This window comes from Pyxicephalus adspersus, chromosome 3, assembly GCF_032062135.1.
Source record: "Pyxicephalus adspersus chromosome 3, UCB_Pads_2.0, whole genome shotgun sequence".
Taxonomy (NCBI): domain Eukaryota; kingdom Metazoa; phylum Chordata; class Amphibia; order Anura; family Pyxicephalidae; genus Pyxicephalus; species Pyxicephalus adspersus.
This window is the reverse complement of record NC_092860.1, coordinates 156,239,493-156,256,846: the sequence shown is the minus strand read 5'-3', so window position 1 is coordinate 156,256,846 and position 17,354 is coordinate 156,239,493. Positions and strand designations below refer to the sequence as shown.

The following is a 17,354-nucleotide window of genomic DNA, read 5'->3' as shown; positions in this document are numbered from 1 at the left end:
ACCACAATCAAAATGCTTCCCTAATGAGAGTAAGAAGGAAACTTTTGGAAGATATTACATATGTCTACTTAAACCTACAAGACACTTCATATGGGTGAACCAATCAGTAACAAATATCTGTAATATACAGCGTGTATGAAATATGCTACCCAGAAAGCCAATGTAAGATTCTGAACAATATCAATACTGAATATCAATAACAATAAAATACTTGGAGGCTTGCAGGCTCTCCTGTTTGGAAAGCACATATTACCAGGGTTGTAGAAGCTTGGTCATTGCTTGAAGTGAGGTATCTAGCGGGGGTATAGATAACAGGTTCCTCGGTGGGCCATTGGATTTCAGGAAGGATTTTAGCTCTCACGAAATTTGCAAAAAAATGTATAAATATATATAAGCATATAAAAAATATGTACAGTTAGGTCCATAAATATTTGGACAGAGACAACTTTTTTTCTTAATTTGGTTCTGTACATTACCATAATTAATTTTAAATGAAACAACTCGGATGCAGTTGAACTGCAGACATTCAGCATTAATTCAGTGGGTGATGCAGTGATGTATAGAAAAATGTGAGGAACTAAATCCTTTATTACACAATCACTTCATTTCAGGGGATCATTTAGAATTAGTTGTGTTAATGTACAGAACCAAAATTAGAAAAAAAGTTATCTCTGTCCAAATATTTATTGACCTAACTGTATAAACATATGAACAGAAAACAAAATGTTGTCGTGATCAAAGTCAATTGCTATCTTTTTGCATGAGTTCTTTTTATACAATAGTGAACACACCAATTATGTACTAAGTGACTGAATGTAGGAATATATTATGAAAACATTGGTCTGAAGTTTCTCTCCTGCTATATTCAGGGGTGACAAAGAAGATTAAACAGTCCTTAAATTTGCTTTGAAGAGTCTGTTAACTTTAATATAGCTCAGCCATTCCATCTTTGAGAACAGATTAACATTTGGCAAGCAGAATTTCAATGCCTTTAATAACTTGGGTGGTCTTTTAAGCAGTGACAATATCTTCCAGAGGGAGCCATGCATCCAATTTCAAATTTGTAGATCATATATACAGTCTGAATACATTATTAGATCTGTTCTCCTTTAGGTTTATGTAAAGAAAAAACACATATTTATGCCACAATACGAAAACCTGTCTGGATATAGCGGCAGGAAAAGGCTGCAATGTTACATCAAAATCAATCAGAAATCACCATTGTTAAGAAAATTTGCCAATTTTCACTTTTCTTTTGGTGCACAATAAACAACAGTGGTTTCTTTAACCAGTTCTAAGTATTTGGGAAAGTCTCTATCTATTTCTATCCATTTCCATAACTGTTGCACATCATCACACAACTTTTCTACCTCATCAGTTTTTGCTACCTGCAATTTACAGAGACTTTCTCCATTCTTTGAGAGACTGCAATACTGTTTAAGAAAACAGAAGAGAGGATAGAGAACCTTTGGGGTTATGAGTGATGTGAGGGAAGCAGACATACTCTGGCTCCAGGGTAATGAATCGCATACACTGTATTCATCTTCCTGCTGTTCCTGCTGAGATCATGAAAAGGTCCACCAATCCACATGAATGAAGCTCGATTAGGAGCAATCTGCTTATTTATTGTAAAAACTTGTATACCAGGAACTTTTTCTATCTGCTACCACTAGTGTTAGTTTGCTTAGTAGTGGTGCCGGTCCCCTTCCTCTTTCTGTTTCCCATAGTTTGGTGAATTCTGCATCCAGACCCAAGAAGGCTTAGAAAAAATCAAAGTTCCACAAGTGCCTGCTAGTCTCTTGTTCTTGGAAAACTGTTTATATCTCTTTTTGTTTGTTTTTTTTCCTTTAATTTATTGAATTAACAGTAGGAGAAAATATGGTATTGGAAATATGTTATACCTATTTACCATGTTTCCCCAAAAATAAGACCTACCCTGAAAATAAACACTAGCATGCTAATCCTGCAAGGGGGAGATGTATGCCCTACTCCGAAAATAAGCCCTAACCACAGCTTCTTTGTGCAAGCTTCTTCAGAGAGTACGGTCACGTGGTACCCGGCAGCGGAGGGATACGAGGAAAAGTGGACGGAAGCAGCCGGAACGCACTGGGATCAGAGTACTGTATCAGTAGTGGTGAGTACTTTTTTTTTTAACCAAATGCTGTAATGTACAGTATGTATGTGTGTTCACATATGTGGGCATGTTCTGTATTGTGTTGGGGCATTATATACGGTATGTGAGGGCACTATAATATGTGGGGAATGCATTTCCTACATACCGTAATATGTGGGGGCACATATGGGGATATGATATTGTGTGGGGGCACAATTTTTTCTTTGGGGGCAATCAAAAGATTTGCTGAAGGGCTCGACGATTTCTGCGTTGTTACGTCTCGGGTAACTGTCACTGTTTTTATTGCCACCCCTGTTTCATTTTTGTACATGAATAAATATAGTTTTTTGTACATGAGAAAAATAGGACATCCCCTGCGATTTTGAGAGGTAAAAATAATATAAGACCCTGTCTTATTTTCAGGGAAACACGGTACTATTTTTTATACTACATACCTCTTTTATAATTTTCCATTTAATTTCATTGAACTTCGGCATTTTTTTCTTTTCTCTTTTCTATACTTATCTAAACATACTATCACAAAATGGTGTTGTCCTGCTATACCTAGGTTTTTTTTTTATAAAGGCTCCATGTCATTCAACTGATGGAAATGATCATTCAAAATAATAGATAAATGCATACTGATGCAGCCACTTGGGAAACTCAAATTGGAACTAAAATTACCGTATTTTTCGCCGTATAAGACGCTCCGGAATATAAGACGCTCCCAATTTTAAAGGAGGAAAATCTAGAAAAAAAAGATTCTGAAAGATTATTCCTCTTCTGATCACTCATGTGCCATTCAATCCGGTATTCCCCTTCTGATCACTCTGTGCCTTTCAAATTCCCTTGGTATCGGGTGAGTATCTTTTTTTAATTATTTTATAACACATTTGTCGTATAGGACGCACCAACTTTCCCCCCCCCCCCAGTTTTGGGGAAGAAAAAGTGCATCTTATACGGCAAAAAATACGGTACTAACCAAATTGGAACTCAAAATTTTTGATTCCGGTCTGATCTCAGAAAATCTAAATATTCCAGGTAGGAATCTGTTCTGAGCAGATTTCTTTGAAAAACCAATAGTCATAGATTAGATAATGATTACAGGGTAAGCAAGCAATGATCTCTTTGTATCTGAGCTTCCACTGGTGGTCTTTTACCGTTTACTCTTTCTGCCTCTAAAGCCCGCTGTTGTTTAAGCTTATCTGTACCATTTGTAGAGATTATATGTATATTTCTAACAAGATACACACTTCTTTATGAATATTTAAAACATACTAGAAAGTAACTAAATACTAATTTTGTTTTCACGCAAACATGCCAGGGTATTCAATTTAGGTCTAAATAGAATGATGAAACATTTTGGGAGAAATATACATCCTAGAAGTCCAGCACTGGAAGCCAATATGGCGAATACCTCCACAGCCACCATGTATTTCCCTTTGGTGCTCAGATAGGCTGGGATCATGGCAATCCACACACTGCAGAACACCAGCATGCTGAAGGTGATGTACTTGGCCTCATTAAAACTGTCCGGTAATGTCCTCACCATGAAAGCCAGAACAAAACTCACAGCTGCCAGAAACCCCATATAACCCAACACGGAGTAGAACCCGATAACTGACCCCTCATTACACTGAATGACAATCTTGTCCTGATAGGAGTGAGTGTCCATTTCCTGAAAGGGGTGAGATACAGACATCCAAATAAGACATATTATACCCTGAACAGATGAACACACTGATACTATGGAATTGGCCAGTGTGACTCCAATCCATTTCCTCCAGTAGCTGCCAGGTTTGGTGGCTCTGAAAGCAATGTAAACCATGATTGTTTTGGCCAGGAGAGAGGAGACGGCTATGGAGAAGATGACTCCAAATGTCATGACACGCAGTATACAGGTTATATCCAGGGGCTGACCAAGGAACAGGAACACACAGAGGAAGCTTAAAAAGATGCAGACAAGGAGAACAAAACTCAGGTTTCTGTTATTAGCTTTGACAATGGGGGTGTTCAGATAGAATATAAAAATCCCTATCACTAAGAGAGTCACAATGCAGAATGAGACAGAGAGTGATATAAATATTTTAGAGATATCATCTGTGTAGGGGAGAAATTCCAGAGATTTTTCAATACACTGATCCTTCTTCTGATTTGGCCATTCGTCTTCTGTGCACTTCATGCAGTTTTCACTATCTGCCAACATACAATGTATGTATATTTCATTCCAAATAATGAAATCACTGACACCATCAGAGATGCAAACGCCTATTTTTCTATATAAATTAGTTCAATTTTCTTTAAAACATGTAATTGCAGAACAATACAAAACTATAAAACCTTTAAATGCACCCAGAATCTTTCTCGTTATTAGTTTTTCATATTCCTTCTTCAGCCAGACTGGGTTAGGAATGGATCATATTTGAGGCCAATCAGGTTTTGCCAAGTGAATATTTTCTAACAGGGAACATGATGACAGAAGGAAATAGCGCTGTTGTATCACAACCCCCAGTCAGCTTTTCATCCGCCTTCTTGTAAAGATAAAAACTGAGTGAATTTATGGAAGGAGTGCAAAAAGATGGGGAAGGGGTGTAAGGACATTTTATGAACTTACTTTGAACCTTTCCTTATTTTTTAACAAAACATGTATGATCTAAATATACAAAATAGATCATCACTGTTGATTAGGTAAAACTCAAAAAGTAACCAATACAAATAGTGTAATTGACAGCGTTACCTGAAAGAGTGACAATACTTACCTTTTCTGCTGCCCACCAGATTCCCAAATCTTTTTATACGAAACCCCTGACGTTTGGTTCCGGGTCATCTTGATTGGAGTGGCTCCCGCTCACTCGGAGGTACTGCTTTCCTTATTCTGCACTGAATACCATACTCTACCTCCTGCTGTGACTCCCTGTAACTTGCTGCATGGATAGATTTATAGCCAAAATGGCTGCATGCAGCTCTCCAGCCATGGGGAAGCAGAAAGAGAAAAGTAACGGGCAGTAATGCAAGATGGCGGATGAACCGCCCTCAGAGCACTCATGTGTCTCTGAAGATAACAAAGGTGAGCCTCACTATTACCTATCAGAACATGCTAAAATAGCAGAAGCAGTTGCTGTTCTTCTTAAGCCTTCTATACAAGAGGCTATTGATACAGCATTGGGCAAAGGGATAAAATCCTTGCAGCAAGATTTAAAAAGCCAGGCTAACAAGATATTCACTGCTGAGGCCAGAATCTCTTCCAATTAGGATGACCTGCTTCAGGCTCGTACCCAGAAAGCCTCCATTGAAAATCAGATGCGTGCTTACTAACTTATAAAGTGTACGATCTGGAAAACAGATCTCTGCATAACAACCTGAGGATTGTGGGACTACCAGAGTCTATCAAGCCAGGTATGTTACCGCAGTTTGCTGGAGCTGCTAGGTCTGGATCACCTATGCAGAGTTTAATGGGCTCATAGATTGGGTCCCCTTACTAAAGATCCTGGGGTGGTTCTGGGAACTCCGGGAATAGAGCGTAAGGCAGATGTGCCTATTTTGCTTCACAAAAAACCTATGTGGTAAGGTGTTATCTTCCCAATGTCATAGGGAGGGAAGGCTTTGTAGGGTCACTATTGAATTCCCTATTCAGGTGTCCTTGTCCAGCATGATACCTAAAGGTGATACCATATTCTGGCACTTCCCTTTTTTTCTGTGTAAAGATGATGCCTTTCAGGCAAAATTACATTCTGCCTGGCACACCTATGTGGATATGAATGAGGAGCATAGAAAAGGTCCTCAATTGTTCTGGGAGACTGGGAAGGCCTAAATGAGGGGCTGTATTATGTCATATATTGGAAAAAGAAAAAAACAAACAGATGTACAATAGTAGCATGCACTACATAAATTACGCCAGGCGCAACAGCATCCCCGTCCCCAACCGCTAGAGAAACTTGGATGGCGGCCAAAAGATAATTTGACATGGGGCTTGATAGACTTGAGCAATATAGGCAGTTAGCAGATTATTATCTTAAGCTATATTCCAAAAAAACTGGGAAAACTATATATCAAACGCCTCCATTTTTGGCTCCATTCCTTTTCCTGTGTTAACGTAAGAGAATCTGGAGTTTTTGGCCAACGGCAAGTCAGAAGGGGCTGATGGTTTTGTGGCTGAATACTAGTAATTGTAATTCCCAAAAAGAACAGGAATCCTAGATGCCCCGACTCATACCACCCATTTCTCTCATCGATTCAAAGATTCTGTCCAAACATCTTTCCATCAGACTGGCTTCTTTGTTGCCTCAACTGATTTCCTACCTCCAGGTGGGCTCTGTGTGGGGCCGATCAGGAGTAAGCAATATCTGTAAAGTTTTACCTGCCCTGGATTTTGCGAACACTCGACAGAAGATATTGCCATTGTTAGTATTGACCCTGAAAAAGGCATTTGACAGCATATATGTCATCTTACTTTTCTCCGTGCTTGAGAAATTGGGTTTCTAGGCCCCCTACATGGCTCTGCTTTCGACTATGTACAGGTCACATTGTGCAAGGGTCCACACGCCAGGATTTTTTGTCCGAGCCCTAAGGTTGGAGGGGGCCCTAGACAAGGTTGCTCTCTCTCCCCACTTTTGTTTAATATTGTGGTGGAACCTCTGGTGTACTTTTTTGAATGCTCACCAGAGTTACATGGGCTTAAGATTCATAATAGCGAAATCAAAACAGCAATTTTGGCATTGATGATATTTTTGGCATTGGCAAATGACATTCTTCTCTTTACGCCCGATCCTACTGCAGACTTATCATTGATACATTATGTTTTCACTCAATTTGAACTTCGCTCAGGTCCAAAGAATAATATAGACAAGAGTGAAATTCTTCCCCTGACCTGACTGATGGATACGAGTTCGCCCTTTTTAACCACAAGGGAACATATCACATACCCAGGTATTCATATTGGTAAACAACCATCCTCGATTTATGGATTAAACTATGCATCTTTGTTAGCCAAGATACAGCGGGAACTGGAGATGTGGCATAATTTACCAATATCATTATTTGGCAGAATTAATTTGCTTAAAATGATCTCCAAGCTCCTCTACCTGCTATAGACCATACTTATGATGCAATGCTGCAAGGGTATGTTACATCTCAACACACGCTTCTCAAAATTGACTTAATAATCTATTTACTAGCGCGTTTAATTAGACATATTGTGGATTGGCTGAAGAGGACTTCCCATTTTTCGAATTATGCATTCGAAAGTGCAATGGTGTTCCCCTGGGATCTTAGAGCCCTACTACATTGTACCTTTTCATTGCTTCCCACAAAGCTAAAGGACAATATTCTGGTTAAGGGTACCAAACTTGCTTGGTGGGACGTGAAGAGAAGGATGAATCTTTCATTCAGTCTATCCAGGCATTTAGCCATTTGCGGAAACCCTATGTTCCCACAAGGGGATACTCATAATTTTTGGAAATGGAAACGTAAAATGGTAACTGTAGCAGGAGATCTGTATAACCAATAATAGGGATGGATGGTGACCTTTAGAGAATTATGGGCCAAACTCATGTCCACGGTGATTCTGAACCACCCTTTGTACTATTTACAAGTACAGATTAATCAAAATAAATCATTAGTGAAGGATATACCGGGAGCATTGGGCTACAATGGATTTGGCAATTTCTTGTTCCTCACCTTCCTTTTCATATCGGAAATCCACAGATTGATCCGGGAATATTTTAACATATCTCTGCTGTCATCCAATATAAGCAGGTGGGGAGAGGAGCTGCATTTGGAGGATGTGGTTTCTATTGTGACTAGGGGTTACCAAGAATTATGCAAAGTAATGGTAAATGAAGTGTGGAGAGAGACGCAATTTAAGTAGCTACATAGGACATATAAAGTTTTAAGAATTCTTGAGGGGTCACCGTCTGCTGCCACACTTGACTTTACTTAAGTATGAAGCTTTGTCAGCTACATGAGTTCATCGGCTACAGTTTTTGCCATTGATTAAGGTATTGGCAGAGACTCTTGTGGGTTAGGCTGACCCCCTACACCCTAAGCTGGAGGTAATTAAAGAAATGCTGAACGTGTTCTATAGAGATGCTCTAGATGCTGAACGGAATGATGACAAACATGTTAGTACATTTTTTGACCAGTGGTACAAGTTTATACATTACTCATTCACTGATTTTGAATCATTTTTTGCAATCTACCCGGTATAAATTGAATGTATGCAAGAAACCGTGACGATGATGATGACGATTGTATGGAAGGCAGCTTCAGGAAGATAGATGGATCTGTGCAACTAAGGGTGTCATTTTCTTTATTTTTACTTTAGTTCTGTTTGTTTTTTTATCAGCTGGCATCTCCACTAACCTCTGGCCTCAGCACGATTTTTTTGCCTAAAAACTTCTGGTCATTGGATATTTTTTTCAGACCATTTTCTGTAAAAACGTATTAACTTGGTTAGTCACATGTTAAGTCACTTAATCAGCGAATTGTCCAGTGAGTGAATATTTACATAATATATATGATATATACTTATATATTCAATATACCTGTAATATTGGATATCTCCCCCTCTGAACACGGGACACACTCATAGCAGCAAAGCTGAATAGACAATCCGGGCTTTTTTCTGGTTCCTGGATGACAATTGTCTGAACACTGAGATCTGGGTTTCTAAAACGTAATAACATATATTGTTTGAATGCATGACAATATTGTTTCAGGAAATACCAAGTAATAAACAAAAACAAACTGTTATTTGGTTGGTAATAATAGATGTAATAATGGTATATATATTGGTAATAATATTAACAGCAACTGTCTTCAAGACTGAGGGAGGATCTACCATGTGTAACATTCAATACACTTACTGTTGCGGACTAAAACTACAATTCTCATGACTCATGGGAGAAGGTAAAGATGAAGCTGAATTTTAAGGTCTAGGCTACCGTTGTCTTTGAGGTATAACACTGAGGAGACATTTACAAAGCATTATTAGGTATGCTCCACCACAATATATAAGCTAAATCTAGACTGAGATAACAAGTGATATAATGTGGGGAAAAATCTTATCATCTCTCGTCTGGACTACTGTAATCTCCTTCTCTCTGGTATTCCACTAACCCGACTCTCTCCTCTACAATCTATTATGAATGCTGCAGCCAGACTCATTCATCCTTCCCTCCGCTCCTCTTCCGCTACATCTCTTTGTAGTCCTCTCCATTGGCTTCCATTTCACCTTAGAATCAAATTCAAGCTCCTGTGCTTTGCCTTCAAATCCCTCCACAGTTATTGTCCCACTTACATTTCTGCCCTGATAGAAGAATACTCCCCCTGCCGCTCTCTCCGCTCCTCCAATGACCTACTACTGACTTCCTCACTCATAACCTCATCACACGCACGGATACAAGACATCTCTAGAGTTGCCCCCAGTCTCTGGAATGGTCTCCTCGTCCTATTCGGCTTGCTCCTACTTTCTGCTCATTTAAAAGAGCGCTCAAAACCCATTTTTTCAAACTTGCCTACCCGTCTTCTTCTGTTTTCTGAAACCATCACTACTTCCCACCACTACAAATTTCCCATCCCATTGTGTGTGAAATTCCCCCATCTACTAGATTGTAAGCTCTTCGGGGCAGGGTCCTCTCCTCCTGTATCACTGTCTGTATTAGTCTGTCATTTGCAATCCCTATTTTATGTACAGTGCTGCATAATATGTTGGCGCTATATAAATCCTGTTTAATAATAATAATAATAATAATAATAATAATAATAATAATGTTTTTAAGTAAGACAGCAGAGACTGTTGATCCAAGGAACATTAATTGCCTCATGGAATCAGGAAGGAATTTTCCCCCCTTTTAAAGCAAATTGAACCAGGGTTAATAAGGGTTTTTTTGCTTACCTCTAGATCAGTTTTGTCTATGTGGTTCTATCTGGAATGATTCTATCTGGATATTCTCCTAATTTGGAATTACATGTTTCTGTCTCCTGCAATATTTATAGTAAGGTCTGGAGGCAGGTCTCGATATGGATGGAATTGTGGAAAAGTGTACTGGATGGAATGGGTGGGCCAAACAAGAATTGGAGATGACTCTGAAGTATTTGGTTAGTTATAGGAAAAGGGAATGTGCTTCTGAATCTGGGCGAAGTTGGAGCCTAAGGCCATGGGTGGCTCAGGAAAGCCAAAAAGCTTATTGGTGTCAGTTAAACTGGTCTTAGAGACACCAATTTCTCATGGCTCAAGAACTCCTAGCATCCTCTGGAGGATCATTTGTTGAGAAACACCGGGCTGTAGGGTAATAAACTCCAATATCTTAGTCTTTCATCAGTGTCATCTTTATTTCATGTAGATATGCATATTTGTAAAATACAAAAATTAATCCATTCAGCATTTTGAACATTCTACCACCAAGGCTAACATGTACAATGTTTCCTCCTCACCTTATTGTGGTATCTGTTCCATCTTATAGCACTATAGTTAAAGTAGAATTGCTGATTGTCTGGTTTCAATGGAAGATATTGTCCAACATTAATACTAAGTGATGTAAATTTTCCAGGATTTATCAAATTTACTATTTTGAATGGGATAAGAAATTCCCCATTTTTATCAAATAAAGTTTTATTATTGTAAATCTTTATTGGGTTTTTGATTAGTTTTACATATTTATACAGCTGAAAGTCAAAATGAAAATTGTTAATCCTCATATTGCTGACTAGATGTCAGTACCTCATTCTAACACCACATTTTTGATTATGGCAAGCCCCTGCTCATCCTTAGGAGATTTGTTATGCCGTCCCAGCACACGGTTGCACAAGGACTTCTGTGTGCAAGGCATGGTGTCCGGGAAAGGACTGACAGAGGACCAGGAACCCACAGATATTGCAATACCAGGATTCCTGCAGGGTAATCTGTCCACCAGATGAGGTATCCAGGGGTAAAGACAAAGCAGGGTCAGGGTCGCAGGCAAAAATCAGTCCAGTCCATGTACACATTGTTCAAACACAGGCAAAGTTAGCAGCAGTAATTCAAATGACATAACACACCAGCAGCAGGTCTGCCCAGCTTAATATTATCACATACAACTGGTGACTGGGAGAAAAAAGCCTATAAAGTAATATTAGTCCATGGCAGCACAGAATGGAGCCAGGGGCTAATCTGCTCCTAAAATCCGCCTCAGCTGTGCACAGCCTCAGAGTTTGTATTTGGGATGCTGAGTTGGTAAATCTCAGGCTGCACAGCTTAAAGGGAATTAGGAAGCAGATAGCAGACAACTAATTTCTTGTTTTCACAAATAGAAGTTTACGAATAGAAGCAATTCAATGTGAATAAACAGAATAGAAATGTATTACAGCTTTGAGATCAGGGCCTTACTATCACTTACAGGACTCCTTGTTCTTCAGAAGAAAGTTCTTAATGACTTTGGCTATATGCTTGGGGTTGCTGTCCTGTTGCAGATCAGGGATCCCTGATGGTACTGTATGATGGATAAGTATCTTCTTGTATTTTTCAGCATTGATATCACCAATAATCCTAATAATTACTCCTTTTCCAGACATGTAGCCACAAACTTTCAAAGAACCTCCGCTATGCTTTACTGTTGCTTGCAAACACTCATTATTGTACCATTCTTCAGTCTGAATTGCCTTCTGATACAGTCAAATATTTCAGATTTAGGTTCATCAGTCCAGAACACCTGCTGGCATTTTTCTGCACCCAAGTTTGTATGTTTTTCACATAGCTAAGTTGTTTGGTCCTGTTTACATTTTAGAGCAGGGGTCGCCAAAGTTTTATGGCCACTAGGCCATTTATGGGGTGGGAGGGAGCACACTAGGCTGGACCCATACTGATGGCTCTGCCCACCACCAGGGAACGCCCCCTGATGTGAAATCCCTCTCCTCCGTATGCATCCTGCAGGAGAGAGATTTCCCTATTTACTGTGGCGACGGAAGTATCAACGCCGACCGTGGTAAATGTGGGTCTCGAAGGCCACCACATTAAACTTTTTTATACTCCCAGCTCGGGAACGAATATATACTTTTCTTCCCTGTGCAGACCCCTAAAAACAATTTACACCAAACCATTAACCAAACCAGACAACATATCATAGATGGGTCGCTAAAACCATATTTATTAACAACCAGCACACTCCCCTCGAGGACCTTAACCACCCACACTTATGACCAACCAAAAACCCCCACACTGCCATCCAATAACTGAACTAACAACAACAAGGAAAGGAGGGTGGGAAAAAATCTTTGCCTGTACGCTGTCTCTCTCCTAAAAGACCCTTACTTCCTCTTCCTGACCTTTTAACTCCTCCTGCCCCTCCTATACCTCCTCCTCCTTACTCCCCCCTTCTAACTTTTACTCACTTCCGACCAAAAACGTAACCCTATGCTGTCTGCTCCTGTCTGCCCAGTCATGTCGGCCTTCTCCTATGCTCCTTTCCTTGCACATTAGAGGCCTAACTACAAACAATTAGAATTTTTATCTCTGAAAGCATTCTTACTTTACCACATTTTATCACAACTTCCCAAAACCTTTCTACAGTATTGTAAATTGTAAAAAAGTATCTAAAACTACGACCAAACATGTAGTATAATATAAGTAGTTGCAAAGCATTAATTTTAATAAAAAAAAAAAGAATAATAAAGTTTTTTTATTTTACAGTATTCAATCATTATTTCGACGTTTCATTTAACCTTTTCTGGGAATGGGTAACAAAACTCTGGGGAGAAGTCTGGGAGGTCTGAGGGACCCAAGACTGTGGCTGCCAGGTCCATTAAATTGTTCCTAACAGTAGACAGTGAGACTACTGGAAGCATGCAAAGTAAGGTATATCCTTCGGTGGCCTCACCAGGACCTGGTGTAATGCACCTAGATTTGACATAGCTCCCTGATGAATTCCCAGCTTTCTGATTCATAGTCCAAGCTGGTCAAAACAAAACAAAAACACACACACACTTACCTTCAATCCCACAGAGCAGTCTATCTATTGGGAGGTTTCTCCCATCGGGTCCCACGTCGTCCCAGTATCCATCTTTAGGGCAGCACAGAAGGAGCCGCCATCTTTTCCTCTTTTCTTACTGTTTATTCTTCCTACGTCACCTGATCTCACACCTGCATTTGGCGATGGGAAAAAAACTAGCCATTCTCACTGCACATTCTGTCCCTCTTGATGAAAGGGCTTCTTCTGCACATGCCTAAGATACTCAGGCATACGCAGAAGGAGCAGCCAAGAGCCTCCCAGGATGAGTGACATAGGTATCCCGGGAGGCTCTGTGCTCCCATTCTTTTTTGATTGCCTAGGCGATTGAGAATTAAGGGGGCTGCATCCTTTTTATTTAAAAAAAGGATGTTGCACTTAAAATAAACACAAAAAAACCTAAGGGTTGTCTACCCTTTTATGTAAAGCGAAAAGTCTGAGTTTAGATAAGCTTTAATTCGACAATGGCTTCTTTCTGAGACCTAGACTAACGTAGGGGATGTAAGTCTCAGTTTGATGCTCAGGGACAAACCATAGGAGACCTCGAAAAAGATCAACATGAGTCAGCACTACAACATCATTCTATCTCTGAAAACATTAGGGACATTAACGATATGGAAAGCTGGGAGAGACAGAACAACCTCCACCTACATCCAAATCAGCCAGGCCAGGATACCAGAAGCATACTCTCCAAGGCATATTAAAAACAATCTTGGCCTTACAAACCACTTCCTCCAGTATTTTGTGCTCTGAGAGACCTAATCCATCACTTCCACTTCCAAGAAAGCAAAGGGGCTATTGAGGAAAAACTCTAGATGCCATGTCAATCAATTTTGTTGGAACAAAGATACCTTAAAAAGAGAGGCAAATATCCAGTATTTATGATGCTTTCTAGCTTGATGGAGCTCCAAAATGGCAAACTAGTTGGCTGAATATTGCTCCCAATCTGTGAACTGCCCATGGTTACACATTAATCAATCTCCTAATAGGATCTGCTAATAGAATAGGCCTACATTCACTAGGACATCAGATTTTATATGAGCTTTAAAAAATTTTGTGTTTATACAGAAAACGGCATCTGCCACTATGTGTGGCATGGAACGTAACTCTTTCTTTCTATATGGTTTTATCTTTCTTGAGTTAAGGTTCACTTTTGGTGATCTTTTTTGTATTACTACTTTAATCTCCTAATGGCTTTCTAAATACAAGATGGATTTCTAGAAATGTCAACCCTTATACTGTGTCAAAAATAGTTTTGGCAGATTTCTCACCATGTATTTTGAGAAAAACATGAATTGTGGATAGTATACACAAATCTCATTGCAAGTAACCTGCTAATACATTATTAGTTCTGTGGCATTTGAGGGATTTTTATCAAAACCTTTGCTTACACACAACTCATTGTAGGGAGAAAGATAGAATGTAAAACTAAAAAGAGAACAGAGGAAAGAAGGCTCCTAATAAAATAGGTCCTTCTCTCTTCTTAATATATGGGGTATCCTCAACCTTGGTAATTTAAAAAGTAGGGTTACCTAACCTAAATTTTAAGTGAAAAGTTACCTGATCAAATCTGATATTGCTAAATCCAGCCTTTAATTCGCATGCTATAAATGCAGTTTGGGCCAAAGCTTGCACTGCAACATACATCTGTACAGGGTATCCCAGAGATTGAAAACCCTTTACATAAGGTATAGCATCCTCTATTGAGACATTATTACTGATATAAGTAGCATTTTTTAAAAGAAAATGATTTCCATTGTTATTTGATAAAACATTGTACAATGTAATGATCAGTTCATCATGCAGCAGCCTGTTTATTGGAGGTCTTGATAATAAAGTAATATCCAGTAAATGCTGAGCACTCTGAAATTGTATTTCTAGAAGATCTAAAGCCAAACCCGTGTTAAAATGAGGAAATAACCTATTTGGAAAGAAATCACCAGAAATCCAAGTGGGTGGGAAAATAATCACAGCATTTGGGTTAAAATTATCATAAAGTTTTAGATAAGTATACACAACATTTGAGAAGGACCCACAAAGTATTACAACATTGCAATGTTTATTTCTAAAATGTCTATGCCACTGTTTATATGTTGCAGACCTCAAAAATCTAAATTCAAAAGCCACACAAATCCCCTGAGCACTCAGATATTTCTTTAGAATTTGTGCCTCGTTCTCTCCAGCATCATTATCTGATAAAAGTATTCCAACCCACGTCCAGCCAAAATGTTTCACCAGTTTTGCAATGGCTAAATAATGGACGTGATCATTCTGAATGGTTCTGAACACATGAGGATAAAGCCGTCTGTCAGTCAATGTGTAGTCTGTGGATCCATAACTGATCTAGGGAGACGGGAGAAATATATTATTTTATTCTTATTTATATAAATATATGTTGTCATATAAATCATAAATGTTACTAGTTTTTTTTAAGGCCGAGAATGTGCCAAGTAAATAAATACCAAATATTTCAATCCTCAATACTTTGATGTAATTTCCTTTACTGGCTGCATGTGTGTAAATAGTGTTGCCTGCTGTTACTTCACCAGTGGACTCTGACTGTGAAATACTTCAAGGTCAAAACATTTTTTGGCAGACCACAAACTCACCTATATGAGCCAACTTTCACATTGCACTAACTTACAAACTTGCACTTCTTATATTAAAAATGCTCTTTTGGCCACAGTTACAGAACTGAAGGAAGACATTCGCTCAGAGGCTGCCAGACTATTGCAGAACAAGAAGCCTCTAAGCATAACACGGATTTACCTACACTAGGGCACATCACTGTGCAACACTCTACCCAAATAGTGATGCACATGTTTATGGAAGACCTAGATGATAGAGGTCCATGGAGGAATATCTGTGTAAGGGGCCTCCCAGAATTGGCTGAGGCTAATCAACATTCTGTAGCGCTAAAAACTGTGTTCAACAATCTGAATGTTTGACAGAATCTCCCATTAGATTTTATGGAAAACACAGAACCTTGAGACCCCCAAGGGTGCGACACTGATCCACCTAGAGATGTAGTGTACTAACTTCTCAGTTACCTTGCAATGCCGCAAAGCACTCTGACCCTTAGTGGCTCTGATCAGAGAGAGATGCCTACTGAACCTCCCGAGAGCCAGCCTGTAATGGTTGGGAGGGGTATTGGACCCTGTGTGTCACCAATAATGTTGTTTGAATACTTCACTATTCAATTCAACAGCTATTCAATCGAATAGTGAGATATTGTTCGGGTGATCGAATGCTGAATTCGAACACCATTGAAGTCAACGGTGGGAGAATTCTGGTTATTTTTAGGGACTATTAAGGGCTGCAAGAGCAATCAGATTGTTCTTGCAGCCCATTACTATTTGTATGTCTTCTTGGATAACGTTTCTCTATCCAAGAACACAAGGCACTAGATATGATGAATGGGGAAACGTCCCCATTCAACCCCTAGTGCCCGGGGATCACCTGCAGTCACAGCTGTGACCGCAAAGTTCCCATGGTCATGTGACCGTGGGAACTGAACTGCAGACGAACTCTGCAGTTCCACTATGATCCCCGGGGTACTACGGGTTAATTATCCTGTAGTGCCCCGGGGATCGCACATTCTTCTCAATGATTGCAGCTGGCAAGTATCTCTTACTCTGTAAAACTCACAGTAATATTACATTTTTCTCGCAGTGGATAAAAGAAAAATGGAACAAATGTATGAGAATATTACTGTTCTGGAAAGTGTGTTACAGAGTAAGAGATATCATGTCATTGTAGGATAACCTGTAAAAAAAAATATTAAAAAAAATATATAATATTATATTTTTTAAAATTTTCTTGCTGTCGAATCCCGTTTTTTTGGACTTGGATCTATCCGAATTCGAACAGTCATATTCTGGTCGCATATAAGGACCACCCGAATTCGAACACCAATTCTAGTCACGAACCCAATTGGTTGAAACGTGCATGGGGCGCAAAATCTAAGCAACAGCCCAGTCTTCTCCAAAGCCTCTAGAGATGAGAATGTTACCTTGCGGGCTGTTGCCAGGTTGAGGTCCATGTCCACGCAGGAGCTAGTGACTTCTGGCAGACAGGGATAAAGCGTGGTGCAGGAACGTGGCAGGAGCCTGGTAAGACAAGCCAGTGGTCAGGGCAGGTGGCAAACAGGAGTAATCGATAATAGTCAAAGGTGAAGCCAGGGTTGGTACACAGGAGAATCAGCAACAGGAGACACATATTGGAAGCTGGGGGCAGAGCCAAAGGAGACTTCTTGTTCAGGC

At 39.6% G+C, this 17,354-nt stretch overlaps 1 protein-coding gene across 1 annotated transcript; it reads right to left on the bottom strand.

Moving 5' to 3' along the window:
* Window positions 1–3,401: 3,401 nt before the first annotated feature.
* LOC140327594 (vomeronasal type-2 receptor 26-like) lies at window positions 3,402–17,134 on the bottom strand. Its single transcript, XM_072406982.1, has 3 exons — window positions 17,105–17,134; window positions 8,656–8,779; window positions 3,402–4,309 (listed from the first exon to the last, which is right to left on the bottom strand). The coding sequence occupies exons 1-3, from the start codon at window positions 17,132–17,134 to the stop codon at window positions 3,402–3,404; spliced, it is 1,062 nt and encodes a 353-aa protein (XP_072263083.1).
* Window positions 17,135–17,354: the final 220 nt, after the last annotated feature.

Excerpts from the sequence above, each read along its gene's own strand:
- LOC140327594 (XM_072406982.1), bottom strand. The coding sequence starts at position 17,134 with ATGGACCTCAACCTGGCAACAGCCCGCAAG. Across the intron at positions 8,780-17,104 it reads ACCTGGCAACAGCCCGCAAG|AAACCCAGATCTCAGTGTTC; the intron begins GTAACATTCTCA and ends ATTACGTTTTAG. Across the intron at positions 4,310-8,655 it reads GGAGATATCCAATATTACAG|ATAGTGAAAACTGCATGAAG; the intron begins GTATATTGAATA and ends GTATGTTGGCAG.